We start from the raw sequence: 19,183 nt of genomic DNA on the forward strand, positions 1-19,183 counted from the left end.
CCTGGTCTGGGAAGATCCCACATGCCGCAGAGCAACTAAGCCCGTGAGCCACAACTACTGAGCCTGCGCGACTGGAGCCTGTGCTCTGCAACACGAGAGGCCGCGATAGTGAGAGGCCCGCGCACCGCGATGAAGAGTGGCCTCCGCTCTCCGCAACTGGAGAAAGCCCTCGCACAGAAACGAAGACCCAACACAGCCAAAAATAAATAAATAAATAAATTTATAAAATAAAGGGAGGGTTAAGGAATGATGTGTATAAAGGCATGACATACTGAATGATGAAACCCGAGCAAAGGAAGAAATGCACACGTGTGTGCCACAGCCTGAGTGCCCTGGGCCTGCCCGAGTCCTGCAAGGACGCTGACAGGAAGGAGAGGCTGAGGTCCTGAGAGCTGAGTGCGCCCAGAGCTGCACCCGCCCAGGCCCAGAGGACTTTGTGCAACAGCCCAGGTCACAGAGCCACGAGCCTCAGAAACAACCTCCCCAGGGTGCTCTGGTCAGCGCTGTCATTACCACCGACCTCCCCAATTCTCAAGAGGGGAAAGAGGGAGAAAATTCAGAGATTAATAAACTGAAGTCTATGTTTTCCTCTTAGAGGAAATGTTGTAAAGATGCTTTATTCCCTCTCCCCTATGTACACACATCTGCACAACAGAACACTGGAATGGTTATGTCATTAAACCTTTAATTACGTAAGCTGTTTTCAACAATCATGTTCAAAGTGGAGATTTTCCAGAGGTGCTGGAGTTGGCAGGTGGCCACCACAGCTCAGCCCTCACCCCTTCACCAAATGCCCTCTGCCAGCTGAGGAAAAAACTCCTCCCTGCCCCTTTGCCCTACAAAGTCAGCGAGCGATGGCCCCAAGGATATGGCAGCATCAAGCTGTGTGGAGTGGCCAACTGGCAGGTTTCACCCAGAGATGAGACTTGAGGATCAACCCAAGTCAGAGAATTGGGTTCCCAAGTGCCCTCAGGCATCCAACTCCTGGGCCTTTGGGTCCATGGTGAAGGGAGACCTCCAGCTGCCCAAGCCTCTCACTCATCCTCAGGTCAGGCAGGGAGGGCCTGAGGCCGGGCAACTCCAGTCCACCTCCTTTCCGCCAGGAGAGACCTAGGTGAAGAGCTGGCAGTGAGGTGCCTACTCCTGTTGATTTCATTCCCATTTCCACATGCCCATCTGTGAGTCATCCACAAATGTCCCTATTCCCACACAGTCCCCAGGGCTTCGGGGGGCAAGGGGCTCACAGTTTACAGGTAGCCTGAGCCACTTTGGAGCTGGTTCTTCTGTTCAAGGCTTGACAGATAAAGGCCCCAGCTTCCAGGAGCTTCTGGAGGTTCACACCCTTTGAGAAACAAGTTAGAGGATGCAGTGAGTCACGACATGCCCTCAACACCCAGGGAAACATCAGACTGGACAGAAAACTGTGTGAGGGTGAAGACAACCAGGCTCTCGTTCCTCTGACGACGGGATACTCGCTGCCTGTGAGGTGGTGTCCTCGTGGCATGTGGGGTTCCCCTCTGACTGCCCTCAATGTGTGAAATGGTTTGTAGCGCCGCCACCAGGGGAGGGAGCTCAGTAGTCCTGTGTGGTTCTCCAACTCCAGGGTCTAGCCCAGGCCTGGCCCACAGTGGTCAGACACTGAATACTGAAGTAAGGACCGTGAGGCAGAGAGAAACAGGAGTAAAAACACCAACTAAAAGGGCCACACTGAAAACCTTGATAACAATAGCTCCTATTTACTGATGCGTACTATCTGCTTAGCTCTGGGCCAAGCATTCCACATTTTCTTATGCTCATAATAACTCTGTGAGATAGGTGCTGTTATTATTCCCATTTCTTAGGCCCAGAGCGGTGAAGTAATCTGTCAGCTCACACAGCCTGTGAGTGACAGGACTAGGTTTTAAACCCAGTTCTGTCTCGTCCAAAAGCACAGATGCTACACTGCTTCCAACCCACACTGAGGGCCCTTACTGACTCCGGCAGAGCCCTGCGGGGCTAATTCTACTGCCCTCATTTTTCAGAGAACAAAACAAAGGTCCAGAGGAAACTGACTCGTTTCAGGTCATGGCTTTACTCTTTCAGGGCTCTTTCCCTACACCCCGGTGCCTACTCAGACTGAACCGTCAGACTCACACTGAGGGCCTGCCTTCTCGTGGCCTCCATCTGCCACGCTCTGTTATCCCAAAATATATGACAGAACGGCCCTAATCTCTTGGCACCCTTCTCTTAACTGCACCAGCACCACCACAAAAACCCTGAACAAACCCAGCAGCTTCTGTCCTCCGGCTTCAGGCAGAGCTCTGGTCAGTTCAGGGCTGTCGCCACCAGGAGGCAGGTGGCATTACCGTGTGAACGCCCAAGCCGGCCAGCATGTAGACCAGGTCCTCGGTGGCCAAGTTTCCCGATGCTCCGTGTGCATAGGGACAGCCTCCAAGTCCCGCCACAGAAGAGTCCACGACGCTCACTCCCATCTGCAAACAAGGATGGTGAAACACGGCTGTCACTGTGGGGACCAGAGCCTACAAAGCCGGTTCTTGTAAACCTACCATCTGCTGCCTGAAATTCTTTGGCTTATGATTCTGTCGACGTGAAAATCCCACTGAAAGAAACTGTTCCTCTTTTTAGTTCCTAAAACAGTGTGAGTCTTTTATGCTACACTGTTTCCTCTGCCAGGAATATCTATCCTCCTTCCTTTCATGGGTGACTCCTCACCTTCTCCTTCTCAGCCTAAAAGCCACCTCCTCAGAGGGGCCCTTCCCGATCACCGACCTAAACTAACCCTCTCCCACTGTTGAGGTTTCAGACCCCTGTTGCTTCCTGTGTTCACTCACCCACCCCCGCTCCCTCACCCCACGTCAAGCCTCTAACCCCACGGGGGCCTATCCCATTTCCCTAGGTCAGTCGCTCCCACTTTCCTAAGATGACTGTTTCACTTTCTCCTCTCTCCTTAAACCTCAACTCTGAGAAAACAGACCCAGAAGGTAATAGAATCATCTGGCTTAAAGACATGAGCCTCAAGGAGGTAATGTGAGAACTAAAAAGAGGGGAAAAAATAAGGTGGCCCAGGATTGCTCTAGCTAACCTAAAGACAACCGGCTAGACTTAGACTATCACTACAGCAAGGCAGCCTGTGGTCAGACACTCGGAATTTTCCATCTAAGGGGCTGCTGGGCCATGGGACCCTCATTCTGGGCCAGCCCGCAAGAAGCAAGCCTCAAAAGAAACCCAATCTGAGGTCTGAGTCCAATCTTTGGGGAACAGCATTAAAGGTTCTCCCTCTGCGTGACCTCTGCCTCCCTCCCTTCCTCCCTCCCTCCTTCCTGCCTGCTCTCGCTACACACAGGCACATGCACTTGCACTCACAGCCCTGTGTGCCAGGGCGGGGCCAGGGCACCTGAGTCCTCCCTGACCCCACCTTAGTCTTAAAATGCAGTGCTGGGCTTCCCTGGTGGCGCAGCGGTTGGGAGTCTGCCTGCCAATGCAGGGGGCACGGGTTCGGGCCCTGGTCTGGGAGGATCCCGCGTGCCGCGGAGCGGCTGGGCCCGTGGGCCACAACTGCTGAGCCTGCGCGTCTGGAGCCTGTGCTCCGCAGCGGGAGAGGCCGTGGCGGTGAGAGGCCCGCGCACCGCGATGAAGAGTGGCCCCCGCTCGCCTCAACTGCAGAAAGCCCTCGCACAGAAACGAGGACCCAACACAGCCAAAAATAAATAAATAAATAAATTTATAAAAATGCAGTGCTGCCTGGTCACCTTTCCGCTTCCCTTTTTCAACTGCTTAACTTCTTCGTGTCCTTCAGGCCTCCCCTGGCGAATCCTCCCTGACCTCCCCAGCTGGGACTGGGGCCTTCCCGAGCCCCATGCTTCCTCCCTGCGTGGCATCTGTCACAATGCATTAGGATTATCACCTGATTCTCGACTGTCTCTCCTAACAGACAGATGCAGGCACTTTCAGGGCAGGGTCACATGTTTGTGTCCGCCATGGCCAGCCTGCGGCCTGGCACACAGGTGTGGGCCTTCAGCACAGTGAACGCTTGCTGAAAGAATAAATGAAACATAGCTGTCCTGCCACCATACCCTTTGGGAGAATGGACATGTGCCTCTATTCTGGGACATGCCCTGATTACCTGCAGGGCCATCAAGGTGTTGGCCAGGGCCTGGCCATAGGTGTCATGGCAGTGGACAGCCAGGGCAGCCACTGGCACCTCATGCATGACAGCGGACAGCATATCCTTCATGGTCCCGGGAGTGCCCACGCCAATGGTGTCCCCCAGAGAGATCTCATAGCAGCCCACTGAGTACATCTTCTTGGCGACCTGGGGAAACAAGCAGGCGCTTGGAGGACCCCCGATTCCTCAAGCCAGGGGTCCTTGGCCTACGCAGAACACCTCCACGTCTGAGACACTAAATTCCTATCAGACCACAGACTCCTTACAACTTCATGAGTGGGAATGATAATCCTCCTTCTACTCATCAGGAGGCTGGGACGTAAGGAGCAGAGCTGGCCACTGGGTGCAGGCCCTGGGGCCCCAACCCCTGTGCTTTCCTCCCGCGCGTGTCTCAGACTCCATCCACTCCTTGACTTACCACCTTCACACACTGTGTCAGACCCAAGGACCAGAATCAGTAGAATTGATTCCTTTCGCGTAGCTCTATCCTTGGTAGGAAGATGTGTGAAACATGGGTCTGAGGTGCTAGTTATATATTTTTAAGGGAAGTACATAACTACTAAAATTTTTAGAAGCGCACCTGTCCACCCCTAAAATCACTGCAGAACCAGAGAGTATCCGCCCCACCCGGGGAGGTGCTGCTGCACACTGTTCCGCTGGAGAAGCGGGAGGGAGGGGGAGGTGGGGTCAGGGACGTGGTGGTGCTCAACGGCGGTCCGCTGGATAAAGAAACCGGTGCGCCCCCTCCGCGGCCGCCCATGTGGGCAGAAAGACCAGGAGCCATGGCAGCCAGCGGGCGGCAGAGGGTGGAGCCAAAGGGGCAGGCTTGGGAGTGATGTGACGCTGGACATGACCACTTCTGCTGCTCACTAGCTACGGGGCCTTGGCCACGGACCTAACCTCCCTGAGCTTCAATTTCTGCTTCTGAAAAACAATGACGAGCCTTTGCAGGGATACAGGCAGGACTGGCGGCCACAGGAGGCTGAGATTCTGGACGAGAGCAGCCACTCCCAATAAGCAGTTGCTACTGTCACCAATGCTCACTTCTGGGTGCTGCCTGGTGTGTGGGAAGAGCAAGAGGGCTTTAGAGGTAAGCAGATGGGGGTTGAGACCTGGTTTCACCATTTGCAACCTGCATGGCAAGTTAGTCTCAGTTTCCTCAACTGTAAAATGGAATAACAATAACGCCAAATTTGCTGGGTGGCTTTGAGGACAAAATGACATAAGTTCTTGGGTTGGTCATTTCCCGCCCTGTGTTCTTCTCAGAGGATGTCAATGGCCTCTCCAGCCACTACAAGGAACCCCTCTGCAGAGGATTCTCACCTCACATCACCAGTCCACTGACCAGACTGGAAACTGAGTCAGGGGCTTTCACCCTGGGGTAGAGGGCAGGGGCTTCAGAGACTCCATGCCAGGCCAGGAGGTGGCCCTCCAGGGGTGAGTGCAGGGCTGTGCTCTCAGAGGGGCTTAATGAAGGAGCTGGGCAAACAAATGAAATCCGTGACTCACCATGAAAGTGTGGGGAGAGCAACCTATGCACTCAGGGGCAGGCACGGGAGCCAACCCTCAGGAAATCCCGCCCCCCCCTCCACACGCACCTCAGCTACTTTAGCCGGGGAGATCTTCCCTTCGTAGGGGCATCCAAGCACACAGGAGACGTACCTGTGGGAAAACAGGGAGGACTGGTGTCAATGCCCCCGGGCGCTCTGGCCAGCAGAGCTGGGGCAGGGTGGCTGCTTGACACATCATCCCTGGTTAGCCTGCACCCAAACCTGCAGCCGGGCAGGAGGCCAAGGGCTGGGTGAAAGGCTAATTCAATGCTGGTGAGCCGGACGAAGGCACTGCTGCTCAGTGCCAGGAGGGGCCAGCGCAGCGCCACAGCAGGGAAGGGAAGAAACTAACGGGCCTGTAGTTCAGGAAGCAGGCGACACACAGAGAGGCAGCCAGAGATCAACCAAGGAGGAGGAGAAGCTGAAGAGGGCAATATGGGCAGCCAGCTGAGCCGCACAGAGTGGGGCCACGCTCGGGAGAGGACCAAGGACGGATGAAACCAAAGCGGGAACAAAAAAGCTGGGCCAGCCAAGGGCCAAGGGATCGGCTGCTCCGGTTGAGTGGCCAGAGGGTTCCAACACTCATTTATTCAACTGATATATACCGAGCTGCCCACAGCGTGCCAGGCACTGGGGAAGCGCAGTGAGCAAGACTGAAAAGATCCCCACCGCCACGGAGCTTAAGGTTTCAAGTTAGGGAGACAGCCGGTAAAAAAGTGATCTAATGAGGGAAGGAGATAATCTCAAAAAGTGATGTGCTATGAAGGAAAGACAAGGGACGTGTGACAGGAGCAACCAGAGGAGGCCAACAACAGTAGGATGGCCCAGGAAGACCTCTGTGAGGACGCGAAGCTGGAGCTGAGATGGGGGAGAGCCGTGCTCCAGGCAGAGAGAAGAACCAGCGTAGAGTCCCTGAGACCGAAGAGTAGGTGTGTTCAAGACACAGAACAAAGGACAAAACAGCTGAGGTATGGGCAGCAAGGGGCAAAGAAGTACAACATGAGGTTGGAGAGGAGGCCACCGGCCTGATCATGGGGTCTTGCGAGTTACGGTGAGGAGTCCGGATCTTGTGTGTAGCCAGCTTCTATGTCCACCCACCCCATTCAGGCTGAGGCTCCATGAAAACCTTTTAGAGTCTTACAAAGTACTCTGCATATTATGAGGCATAATAAATGTCTCCTGGATAAATAAATTTCAGACTCAAACATCTCAGTGTATTTTTCCATCTTAATCCTTCTTCTTACTCTCCAATCATTGCTGAGCACAGAAAAGCTAAAGAAATACTGAGGAAAGAGCACAGGCTTGGGAGTCAGGAAGACCTGACATGCCCTTGCTTCCCCATCCATCTATCCGCCCGTCGGTTCCTGAGCACCTACTATGTGCTAGGCCCAGAGCTGGGAGAGGGAGTACAGCAGGGACTGAGGTGGGCTCTGCCCTCACGGAGAGCACAGTCTAGTGGGGGATGGGAGGCAGAGGAGAATTTAACAAGCAGGTAAGTGCTTTGTTAGAGGATGTTCAGGGGACTCTGGGAGCCCAGAGGAGGGACATCAACTCCGCCTAAGGGAAGAGAAAGCTTCTTGGAGAAACTGGCATCCATGAGAGGACCTGAAGATGAGCAGGAGTTAGCTGTGACAAGTAGGATGTAGAAGGAAGAGTGTTCTGAGTCTACAGAAAGCACGTGCAAAGGCTCAGAGGCAGGAGAGAACTGGGCCATGTGACAAACGGAAAGAAATTCCAGTTGGCTGGAATGCAGTGTGCTGAGGAAGCAGGGCCAGAAGAAGGACGTGAGCAACGAGGCTGCAGAGAGTGACAGGGGCTGAAAAACGCAGGGGCTTGTAAACCATGTTGAAAAGGCTGGAGTCGGTGAGTCACTGACAGGTTTTTAACCAGGGAGTGATGGGATCAGATGTGCACTTCTGAAACAGCGTTCTGACTGCAGTTTGTTGTGTGGCCTCACAGCAGACTCTTCATCCTTCCCGAGCTGCAGTTTTGTCATCTAGAAGTGGGGACAGAGGCCTCCTTGCTGGGCGACTGTGAGGCTACAATTAGATAATACATGGACAACGCCTGGCACTACTGCTATTAAAGATGAGATGTCGGAGACATCTTAGAGGCCTAGGGGATTCCTCAGGGAGGTGTGAAGAGTTGGTGGTGGAGCCAGGATTAAACTGACCTCCAGAAAACCTGCTTAGTGTCTGTCCTGCTAGATTCCTCTGGTGAACTGACCCAAAAATCAGGTTTGAGGAAAGCACTTGCCAGGATTTCTTCTGAGCAAATTTACTTGGGAAAAGATGTCTGGGTGTGGAGCTCGGGCTGCCTGCACCCAGGATAAGGAGTCTGTGAGGGATGGTCGCTGGAGTTAGAGCCTGGCCCTATCCCAGAATGGTACTGAGGAAATAGAGAGAGGCAGCAGCAATGTGGTCAGACTCACCCCCGCACAGGGATACTGGCCGCCCGAGCTGCCTTCAGGATTTCGTCAAACCGCCGCACGCTCTCATCTATGGAGCAGTTGATGTTCCTCTTGCTGAAGAGCTCGGAGGCAGCTCCAAAGACAGCCACTTCCTTGGCTCCGGAAGCAACCTGCCAACAGCCAGGTGAATTCCTTTCAGCACTTTTCTCTTCAAGGAACACCCACACAGAGTGGCAAAAACCTTTGTCTAATGGTGAGTTTTATGATATATGAATATTATAAGTTGAATTGTGTCCTTCCCAAAGAGACATGTTGAAATGCTGACCCCCAGTACCTCAGAACGTGACCTTGTTTGGCAATAGGGTCATCGTAGGTGTAATTAGTTAAGATGAAGTCATATTAGTCCCTCTTCCCTTATACGATTGCGCCCATGTGAAGACAGACACAGAGGAAAGGCCAGCGAAGGTGGAGGCAGATACTGGAGAAACGCACCTACAAGCGGAGGAACACTGAGGATTGCCAATCATCACCAGAAACTAGGAAAGAGGCGTGGAAAGATTCTCTCTCAGAGCCCTCAGAGGAACCAACCTGGACTTCCCTGGTGGCGCAGTGGTTAAGAATCCAGCTGCCAGTGCAGGGGACACAGGTTCGAGCCCTGGTCCGGGAAGATCCCACATGCCACGGAGCAACTAAGCCCGTGAGCCACAACCACTGAGCATGCGCTCTAGAGCCCACGAGCCACAACTACTGAGCCCGTGCGCCACAACCACTGAGCCCACGTGCCTACAGCCCATGGTCTGCAACAAGAGAAGCCACCGCAATGAGAAGCCCGTGCACCGCAACAGAGAGTAGCCCCTGCTTGCAGCAACTAGAGAAAGCCCACGCACAGCAACAAAGACCCAACGTAACCAAAAATAAATACATAAATAAATTCAAAAAAAAAAAAGAAGAAGGAACCAACCCTACTGACACCTTGATTTAGGACTTCTAGCCTCCAGAACTGTGAGAGAATACATTTCTATTGTTTTAAGCCACCTAGTTTTTTCATATTTTATAATGGCAGCCCTAGGAAATTAATACAGTGAATTATATCTCAATAAAAAAGAAGCCTTGGCCTCCCCCAAGGACCAACACTGCTGCTGCCGTCGCCACCCTGGAAGTCACTCTTTTTTTTTTTCAAGTCGTAAATTTTTTAATTCTAGAAAAGAGAAATCCCATTCACACATCACAGGTGGGAAAGTAAACTAACAGACCATTCTGCAGAAAAAACTGACAATACTTAACAATTTCGTTTCAAAAGTACATATCTTAGAGAAATTCAATTTACAAATGCAAACAAGGAGGCATAAACAAAGGTGTTCACTACATCACTGTTATAATGAATAGAGGGGAAAAAATCTAAAAATCTACCAATAGGGAGATACGTAAATAATGGAGCCACTACATTGCTAGTTCAGCGGATACACTATGGAACTCAATTACGTAAAGTAACAAAAGCAAGTTTTCATTATATTCTACTCCCTCTTGAAACCTCACCAAGGATTTTTTTAATGCATTCTTTTTTTTTTTTTAATTTTATTTATTTATTTATTTATTTATTTTTGTCTGCATTGGGTCTCTGTTGCTGTGCGCAGGCTTTCTCTAGTTGTGGTGAGCTGGGGCTACTCTTCGTTGCAGTGTGCAGGCTTCTCATTGAAGTGGTTCTCCTGTTGTGGAGCACGGGCTCTAGGCGCACAGGCTTCAGTAGTTGTGGCACATGGGCTCAGTAGTTGCAGCTCGCGGGATCTAGAGTGCAGGTTCAGTAGCTGTGGCACACAGGCTTAGTTGCTCCACGGCATGTGGGATCTTCCCGGACCAGGGATCAAACTCGTGTCCCCTCTCTACCTGGTGACTGAACACAAATGTCTTTTATTTTAGGTGTTGAATAAAGCACTGATTTTGTGGAATTTGTGCTAAAATCACTGGCAAGACTTTTTTCTTCAAAACAATCTAGTAGGATTCCCAGTATATTCCTGCCTTGCTCCATATTAATGTCAGGTGCCCTGGAAGGTCGGCAAAATCTTCTACTATAGTCATTTTTGAGATGATACAGCCCCCACGCGGCCACGTTCCGGCCCGGCTCAGCCCACGCAGGGGTTGGGGGCGGAAGTCCACACAGGCCGCAGCTCCAGGCAGCCCAGCGAGGACGGAGTCACCCGAAGAGCAGCCAGGCGGAAACCCAGTAGCACCTTAAGCGAAAGACGGCGGGAGATGGCGGGAACTAGGGAGCCGCGACCCAGCCTGGAAGTCACTCTTAAAAGAAGCTTTTTGCCTAAATTCGGAATCAGCATGTCCAATGACGTTCTCATGTAAAATTATAAGAAAGTTGACAGATATTAGCAACTACCTTTAACTCTTGTGAGGAGCTCAATCACCTTTCTTTAAAGAGGACGTGGGCAATAACAACAAGAGCTAACGTTCATTAAGCACTCATCTTCTACCAGGCTCTTACTAAGCAACTCATGTGCATCCTACCTTCTGAAATCCTCACAATGTTAGGTACCATCATTAACCTTATTTTATAGGCAGAACCCGAGGCTCAAAGACGTTTAGCAGCTTGTCAAGATCAGAGAGCTGCGAGTGGCAGGGCCAGGACTGCCCCCAGGTCTGTCTGACGGTGCCCATCACAGCTGGAGACAAGTCATTCAAACAGACATCTTGGGACAGGGACTGAGCCCAGGGACAAGACAGAGGCCAATGCCATCAATCTCATTTCAGGGGCCCCCACCAAAAACAAGTCTCTTACCGCTGCCTGGAAGCCTTTGAAATTTGGGGTCAGCACTGGGTAGCTGATGCCAGGAAATTTCTGGATGCCCTTCATGACTTCAGCATGGTCAGCCATCTGAGAGCCAAAGGAGACACTGCCAAGTCACCACCAAGGGCAGGCAGAGAGTTCAGGTAGAGAAAACCGTTTTAGCACAAAATCTCTGTTCTCCAGGACCCTTGGAGAATGAGTCCTTTTGCAGAGCTGAGTCTCCCCAATGCTTTTACTATCTGTTTGACTGCTGATGAGCGAGAAGGCTCCTTGGCATGGGTGAGATCCCCAGTTTCTCCATATGGCTAACACTGTCAACTCTACATAAGGAGTTAAGAGCAGCAATGGTACTTGTAGCCATTTGCTGAGAATGTGCTCCGAGCCCGGCACTGTGCTCAGCTGTCATCTCAGTTGGAACAGGATCTTTCTTCCCACTTGACTATCTCTGTGAAGCAGGAGTCGCCAGTCTTTCCCCTTCACAAACGCAGAAGCCACACCTCTAGACAGACCTAGAGATTCTAGACTTCTTAGAGCCAGAAGAGACCTGAGAGGTCCTCTTGAAGCTGGTGAGGGGAAGGCCTCACCAAGCTCACCACGAAAGTCGGGGCAGAGCCAAGACTGAATCCAAGCCACCTGCCTCCCGGGGCATGCTCTTTTGCTGCACATGCTACTATGAAGCACAGAGAGCTCTCAAAGCCAGAGACCTGGAAACCTACGTTCCTGACTTCTACTGACTTCCAGGGCAAGTGCAAAACTTTATATCCCTCTCATCTGAGACATGCCTGAGGGCTGGGGCTCACCTGGGGAACCCATTTGGGAGACACAAAGCTGGTGGCTTCTATAACAGGGAGTCCTGCTTCGGAAAGCATGTCTATCAGTTTGATTTTCATTGGAGTAGGTATAATATTCTGTAATGCAGAGAAAAACCAGAAAAGACAGGTTGGCAAAGTCAGTAATAAAATGGTCTCAGAATGCAGTCTGTTAGTTCAAAGCTTTTACTACAGCAAGCACTTCACTATCTCAACTTTCAAACACTAACATGAATTCACATGTAATCCTGGCCAACAGGTGCAGAACAAGGCTTGTCTTCGAGTTCTACAGATAGCATTTTGCAGTGGAAGCAGTTTCTCACTTGAAAATGAGTTAACACTGACATGGAAACAATATTTTCCTGTCATACAGGCTTTTAAACTAAATTTTTATTACTTTATGACCCCACCATAAACAAATTGCCATGGCCTGAAAGGGCAGAGATGACTAACCTTCTGGGTCCTATGAATGTGGCCTCCAAAGGGTCACACTCTCCCCCTTCCGTCTCTCAGCTGGCACAGGATCTCACCCTCCCATGATCAGCCTACTGCTTCTCTCTTTCCCTCCCTCACCATGTCTAGCTGCTCACCAGACTCTGTGGACTCCTATCTCCAAATCTACCATCATTATCCCATGTATGTTACGGCATGGTCACAGTCACTCTACCAATTCATCCCACACAGGAATCCTTCTAAAGCACAGTCTCCATTATCTCACTCTCCTGCTCAAAAGCCTTCCATGGCTCCCTAGTACTTACAGGATTAGGTCAAAAATCCTAAAAACTCCAAGTCCTTCTCGCCAGGCGCTTCCACCCCCAATTTCTCTCCCACTGCTTTAATTTAATCTATTCCACAAGTAATTTTTGAGAGCCTTCTATGTTCCAAGGATTGTGCTGGGAGCTACAGATACAGCGCGGTGAGCAGAACAGACATGATCCTGTCCTCAGAGAGCTTACAGCTTATTGCTTCCAACCAACACTCACTATTAAAGGTAGGCTGATCATGCTTTTAAAAAAAACTTTTTTAAAGAGGTTTTCTTATTGAAATAAAATAATTAATACATGATTATTTCAGAAAAACATGGCAAAAACAAAAGAAAACCACCCTTAAAACCTCCCAGAGATAACACTCTCAATACCCTGATAGGTAACTTTCTAGATCTGTGCAGTCCAGTACATTAGACATGAGCCATACGTGGTTATTTAAATTTAAATTAATTAAAATTACATTAAAAAATTCAATTCCCCAGCCACACTAGTCACATTTCAAGTGCTCAACAGCCCCAAGTGTCTAGTGGCTACTGTCTGGGACAGCTCAAGCCTAGAACACTTGTGTCTTCACAGGAAGTTCTATTGGACAGCACTGTTCTATGATCCTTTTCTAGGCAGATGCTCCCACACATATACAAACTTTTTTGTTTCTTACACAAAAGTATAAGATTAAATATATATATAGACACTATCTTATAATCTGATTACATCTTAATATACTCCTATATTATTAACGGCTTCACAATATTCCATTTTATGAAGTCATTAATGTATTTGAGTTATCTTTCCCCTACTGAACATTTAGGTCGTTTCCAACTGTTCTGCTGTTACAACAGGGTTTTAAGGAACATCCGCAAGGCTAAGTCTTTGCATGTGACTTTCATGACTTCCTTTGGACAAATCCCCTTACGTGCAATTGCTGGATCAAAGGCACGCCCTCACCTTCCCTCTGCACTCCTGCAGCACTTACCATCCACCCCACCCCCCCACAGGGCCTTAAGGTGGACCTGGGGTCACAACACTTGTGCCTGAACTGTCACAGGTGCCTGCCTGGCCTCCCCGACCCGGCCCTAAGTTGGGTATAGTTCTGCACCCACCACATGGAACGCTCAATGCCTGCAAAAACTTTTTTGGTTGATTTCCATCCTTACCTTTTCATTTTGTAGTCCGTCTCGGGGACCAACTTCCACAATTTTCACTCGCTTTGGGAAAGTACCCACAGATGAGGTGCTAACCTTTGGTTTAAAAGAGGAAACAAAAAGTAACAGGAGGAAATTGTCACAATTCTCCAGCGGGGCAAATCTGAAAGAATGTATCCATCTTCAGTAATACTGAGACAAGAAGCAGTATTTCTCACCCTTTAATTCACATTTGCTCTGTTTCAGAATCAAGAACAAAAAAAAAAATTTCACTTAGAAACAGGAATAGAGTAAGACAGCAGTCCCCAACCTTGTTGGCACCAGGGACTGGTTTCGTGGAAGACAATTTTTCCACGGACTGCGTGTGGGGGGAGGGGATGGTTTCGGGACGATTCAAGCACATTACATTTATTGTGCATTTTATTTCTATTATCTTTACATTGTAACATATGATGAAATAATTATGCAACTCAACATAATGCAGAATCAGTGGGATCCCTGAGCTTGTTTTCCTGCAACTAGATGGTCCCATCTGGGGGTGATGGGAGACAGTGACACTTGAAGTGTGTTGCTTATGTCCAGTCTACTCCGTAAGATGCAGCTTGTCACTTGCCACTCACTGATAGGGTTTTGATACGCGTCTGCAAGCAACCGATTTATTATGGTCTCTGTGCAGTCAAACCTCTCTGCTAATGATAACCTGTATTTGCAGCCGCTCCCCAGCGCTAGCATCACCGCCTCAGCTCCACCTCAGATCATCAGGCATTAGATTCTCACAAGGAGCGAGCAACCTAGATCCCTCGCGTGTGCAGTTCACAGTAGGGTTTGCGCTCCTATGAGAATCTAATGCCACTGCTGATCTGACAGGAGGCGGAGCTCAGGCGGTAATGGGAGTGATTCGGAGCGGCAGATGAAGCTTCGCTCACTTGCCCACCGCTCACCTCCTGCTGTGTGGCCCGGTTCCTAACAGGCCACAGACCGATGCTGGTCCATGGCCCGGGGGTTGGGGACCTCTGGAGTAAGTGATTCATGCTCCCAGTACAGGGCCATTTCCAACTCTCCTTTAGTCCAGACCCATTTCCAACCACCTGACAGTTGAGCATTTAGGTTTTTATATTTTAAATTATTTTTAAAAAATATTTATTTAGTTGGTTGCGCTGGGTCTTAGTTGTGGCTCGCCAGCTCCTTAGATGCGGCATGTGGGCTCCTTAGTTGTGGCTCGCAGGCTCCTTAGTTGCAGCATGCATGTGGGATCTAGTTCCCTGACCAAGGATCGAACCCGGGCCCCCTGCATTGGGAGCGCGGAGTCTTAACCACTGCGCCACCAGGGAAGTCCCCCTAGGTTGTTTTTTTAAACAAACCTATTTGCGCTCTCACAGATGTCCCCAAACAGAACTTTAATTTCTCCTAAAGCCCAGTCTGACTTGAGTCTTCCTATCTCAGTAAGAAGCATCCCATACACCCTGTTGCCTAAGCCAGAAACCTGACTCATTCCTTCCCCATTCACCATGGCCTATAAGATTCTTATCACCTGACTCCTGCCAATCTCCGTGAACTCATTACTGGTTCCTTCTGTTCTGCACCCACCCCTCAGATGGGTCACTATACTCCAGACCCACCAGCCTTTCTCCCACAGCAGGGCCTGAGCTTACAGTTCCTCTGCCCAGGATGCTCTTCACCTGGCCCTTCCCACATCTGGCTCCCTCTCATCTTTCAGTCATAGATAGGCCCCTCTGACTACCCTTTGTAAAGTTGCCCATCCCCTCACCTTCATTATTTTCTATTTCAGGACTATAATTACTTCCTTGAGAGCACTGCAAATAATGCCTGCTCAATGATTCCTCCAGTAGAATGTATGCTCTATGAGTGAGTTTGTCGTAACCTCCACTTCCTCTCACGTTTGACATTGTGCTTGGCACAAAGGAGGCACTCATTAAATAGTTATTAAAACAACAAATAAATGCATGAAGGGCATACCTGCCCCAGAGGAGGGCAATTACTGAGTGTGGTGAGAAGCAGTCTTGGACTTTGTGGGACTGTGGGGATGGACGGGGCTCTGTTCTCTTATAATCATAGGCTGGGTGATGACAAGGAGAGTGAGTCTGAGAGGAGATAAAACCTTCAGCAGTTGAAGACATTAAAAAAAAGGCCCCGAGTCTCCTCTGTATAAAGTCTGTCCTATATAAAGTCCTCTATAGGAAATCTCCCCCTCCCCCCCACCACCGACTAATACAAGGTTTTTCTCCCCTCTTTCCTCTATTCTCCTTAGTACTACTTAATACTGTTTAAATTAATTACATTTTACCAGATTTGCTCTGGATAAACATATTGCAATGGGGCAAGGGGCGAGGGGTACTGGGAATCTGACAAGGATCCCAAATTCCTGCAACCCTTAAGGAAGGAAATATTCCCAGCTATGAATCAGCTGGAACTTAAACAACTCACCTGAATTGGCCTTGGTTTTAGCCAGCAAAGCTTCCTAGAGACTAAGGTGATGAGCCACTGAACTTCAGGAAGTCAACAGGCTAGACTGGAAGGTCCCTGCAAGTTGAATCTCCCTCCAAAAGGGATGTTCAGCCTCTGCTGGTACATTACCCTAAAAGGATCGCACTGGAATGTAAGCTCCATGAGGCAGGGACTTTGTTTCATTCATTGTTATGTTTCCAAGGCCCTGCTACCTAACATGGGCTCGATAAATAACCGGTGAATGTTGTTGAAAGAATGTAAAACCTGTTTCCAAGTTCCTTTTATGAGAACAGAATAAACTCAATTCTACTTCCTTCCCCATAACAACTCTTCATGTACTAACAACAAAACAAGCATTTACTATTATTGAAGCATTTACTATTTGCCAGGCACTTAGAAGAGCCTTTTACATATTAACCCATATCATCCTCTCAACAACCTTATTAGGTAGGAACTATTATAATCCCCATTTTACGGTGAGAAATCTGAAGTCCAAGGAGATTAAGTAATTTTCCCAAGGTCACATGGTTAGCTAGTCACTGAGCTCACATCTGAACTCAGCAGTGTGGATCTAGAGCCTATGCTCTTAACCCCTAGGCCATGTTGCCTCTGTCACCCTTCGGTCCCCGCCCCCCCCCCCCGCCCCGGTCTTCTCTCGCCTTGGTTAAACACCCAGTTCATTCCCTCTGTAAAGTTCCGCATGGAAATAATCCCCTCTAACCACACAAATCCTGGGCCACAGCCTCCTGAGCTGTGGTACCTATATCAACAGCTAAAACTGACTAAAGCCCAGTGCTAACTTCCAGACATCAGCACCTCATTTAGTCCCTACATGACAGGAACTATCACTATTCCAATTCCATAGAGGAGGAAACTGCCTCAGAAAGACCCCAAATCACACAGGTAGGAAGTGAGGAAGTTCGGATTTAACCATCTGGTTCCGACATCAAGTCTGTGCAAGTTACCCCATGGAGGGAAGGCCTACTACCAGCATATCATTACACCAGGAATTTTTTCAAATCACATTTACATCCACCATCTCATTTAATATTCTTAACTTTTTTCAAGTTGGACTTACTGGATTTATCTGCAATGAGCAATCGGTGGGGGAAGGTGGTCTAGTAGACATTGAAGTGGTTTTCTGAGAGGGGCCCCTACTGCCAAGACAGTGTAATTTTTACCAGTTTAAACTCCTCCTAAACTCTAAGGCAACAACTGAGCAATCACGTCCTAAGAGCTAGAACAATGTTAAGTGCTTTACTTACGTTTTCCTTAATCTCCAAACCAACCTTGAGGTAATGTTTTTTCATGTCATAGATCAAGAAAACCGGGGTTTAGAGACCTGTCACTCAACCGAAAAAGTGGCTTCAGAACCACTGGGACATCTCAGCTCGAGCTTTTCCCAACACAATGTACTCAACCCTTTATACAATTAGGTCTCCTACACTTTCCTTCCACTCACTGAACATGGGCGAGAGGTGGAAACACCAGGATCAAACTGGCCCAAAGTACAATTCCAAGGGAATCACAACTGGCCGCACGCGATCCAAGTCCTGCTCGGCACGCCGGGATAGCTCGCCAAGCGTCCCCAAACGCGACAAGAGCTGGAAATGGAGACGGACGGAGGGGGATGACTGGCTTTTTCCTCTCGAACTGGCAGGGTAATCATGATTTTCCTTAATGAGGGACTTGAAGAAGTCTGAAGCTCAATTAGAAGGAGACAGATGCCAGGGTCACCAGAAAGAGCCTTGGCCAGGGAATTAGGACGCCTGGGATGGCGACCCAGGTCTCCACGACCCGGGCGAGTCGCTCCCCATCTCTGGGCCTCCGTTTCCCCATGCCCCTCAAGGGATTTGGACGGGTCAGAGAGGGTCCAAGATACCAAAGCCCTCCCAACCCTGGCCTGATGAGCTCTCCGGCTTCGCCTCTCAGAGAGCAGCCGCTGTAGGCCACGTCCCCGACCCTGACCATCACGGTGCCTTCAGGAGCGCCCCTGGGCGGGCCGGGGCACTTACAGCCCGGAGGGACGCCGAGCCCACCAGTCTCCGCAGAAACGCCTTCTTCACTGTCGCCATCTTGGCCCAGCTTCGCCGGCGGCAACCCAGCGGAGCCCCACGTGACCACCGACAGCCAGGTGGGCAGGGCCCCGCCTGTGGGGCGGGGCCTCTGGAGCGCCGTGGTGACGCCCTACGCTGGCTCCGTACCCAGTCTGTCTACGTTTTTATTTCTTCTGGGCAGTGTTTTCTTAGCCGTTGTTTATGCGCGCCCTTTGTGTGCCAGGCGAAGTGAGGCGCTAGGACTATAAAGATGAACAAAAATTAACCAAAGTCTCTGACTTAATGAGTGTGTAGTCTGGGAGGTGTGGGAAGACAGATATTAACAGTCACACGAATAGTTGTAGAATTACCTTCCGCATTAATAAGATGAAGCATTACTATTTGCCACGCACTGTTCTGAGTTATTTGCATGTATTAACTCATTCATCACGATCTTCAGGACTTAAACGCAGGCAGTCGACTCCGGAGAGAGAAGCATCCTTTGATCGAAGAATGAGTAAAATTTACCCAGGTAAAGAGGATACAAGAAAAGCTTTCCAGACAGAGCATAGCATATGCAGAGGCCCCGAGGCAAAGAAATTGAATGCTCAGAGCAGTGGTTTTCGAAATGTGTGTTGTACCTCATTGGTAATAATATCAATTTAGTGGGTACTTTTTCAAAGAAATAGAATAGAAACTATCAGAGTGCATTGTATAAGTAGTAAAGCTAAGTACTGTACTGCTTTACAAAACTTTTTTTTGTTAATGCATAACAAACTAGGTTGCACTATAAAATAAAATCCTTTCTGTAGGCTGCAATTAGAAATGTTTGAAAACATTGTTTTAGAAAGATGAAAAGAAGGCCACATGACTGGAGAGCCAGCAGGGAGTTAGAAGGAGTCTTCCTACTAAGATGGGAGAGATTGGCAGGGACTGTACCACAGGGCTTTGGAGAACACGTTAACAACAGCTATCCTAATAGCAATGCTTTTGAAGGATTTTAAGCAGGAAGATACGATCAAATTTGCATTTTGTAAGTAGTCA

The 19,183-nt window shown here is 49.5% G+C and overlaps 1 protein-coding gene across 3 annotated transcripts; it reads right to left on the reverse strand.

The window, feature by feature from the left end:
- Positions 1–668: 668 nt before the first annotated feature.
- On the reverse strand, positions 669–18,205 carry HMGCL (3-hydroxy-3-methylglutaryl-CoA lyase). 3 transcript variants are annotated; one of them, XM_068539154.1, is made up of 10 exons: positions 18,119–18,205; positions 13,650–13,733; positions 11,720–11,827; positions 10,911–11,006; positions 8,147–8,295; positions 5,764–5,827; positions 4,124–4,312; positions 2,346–2,471; positions 1,245–1,342; positions 669–1,110 (listed from the first exon to the last, which is right to left on the reverse strand). In XM_068539154.1, exons 1-10 carry the CDS (start codon positions 18,176–18,178, stop codon positions 1,050–1,052), a joined length of 1,035 nt encoding a protein of 344 aa, XP_068395255.1. In that variant the 5' UTR covers positions 18,179–18,205; the 3' UTR covers positions 669–1,049. The 3 variants fall into 3 exon arrangements, with proteins under 3 accessions (XP_068395255.1, XP_068395257.1, XP_068395256.1); XM_068539156.1 differs by lacking the exon at positions 18,119–18,205 and adding an exon at positions 16,083–16,691; XM_068539155.1 differs by having other exon boundaries at positions 669–1,342; positions 2,266–2,471.
- Between the last annotated feature and the right edge of the window lie 978 nt (positions 18,206–19,183).

The sequence above is a fragment of the Eschrichtius robustus genome, chromosome 3 (genome assembly GCF_028021215.1).
Source record: "Eschrichtius robustus isolate mEscRob2 chromosome 3, mEscRob2.pri, whole genome shotgun sequence".
Taxonomy (NCBI): Eukaryota; Metazoa; Chordata; class Mammalia; order Artiodactyla; family Eschrichtiidae; genus Eschrichtius; species Eschrichtius robustus.

Excerpts from the sequence above, each read along its gene's own strand:
- HMGCL (XM_068539154.1), bottom strand. The coding sequence starts at position 18,178 with ATGGCGACAGTGAAGAAGGCGTTTCTGCGGAGACTGGTGGGCTCGGCG. Across the intron at positions 11,007-11,719 it reads CTCCCAAATGGGTTCCCCAG|ATGGCTGACCATGCTGAAGT; the intron begins GTGAGCCCCAGC and ends TTTGGCTCTCAG. Across the intron at positions 8,296-10,910 it reads TCAAAGGCTTCCAGGCAGCG|GTTGCTTCCGGAGCCAAGGA; the intron begins GTAAGAGACTTG and ends GGCTGTTGGCAG.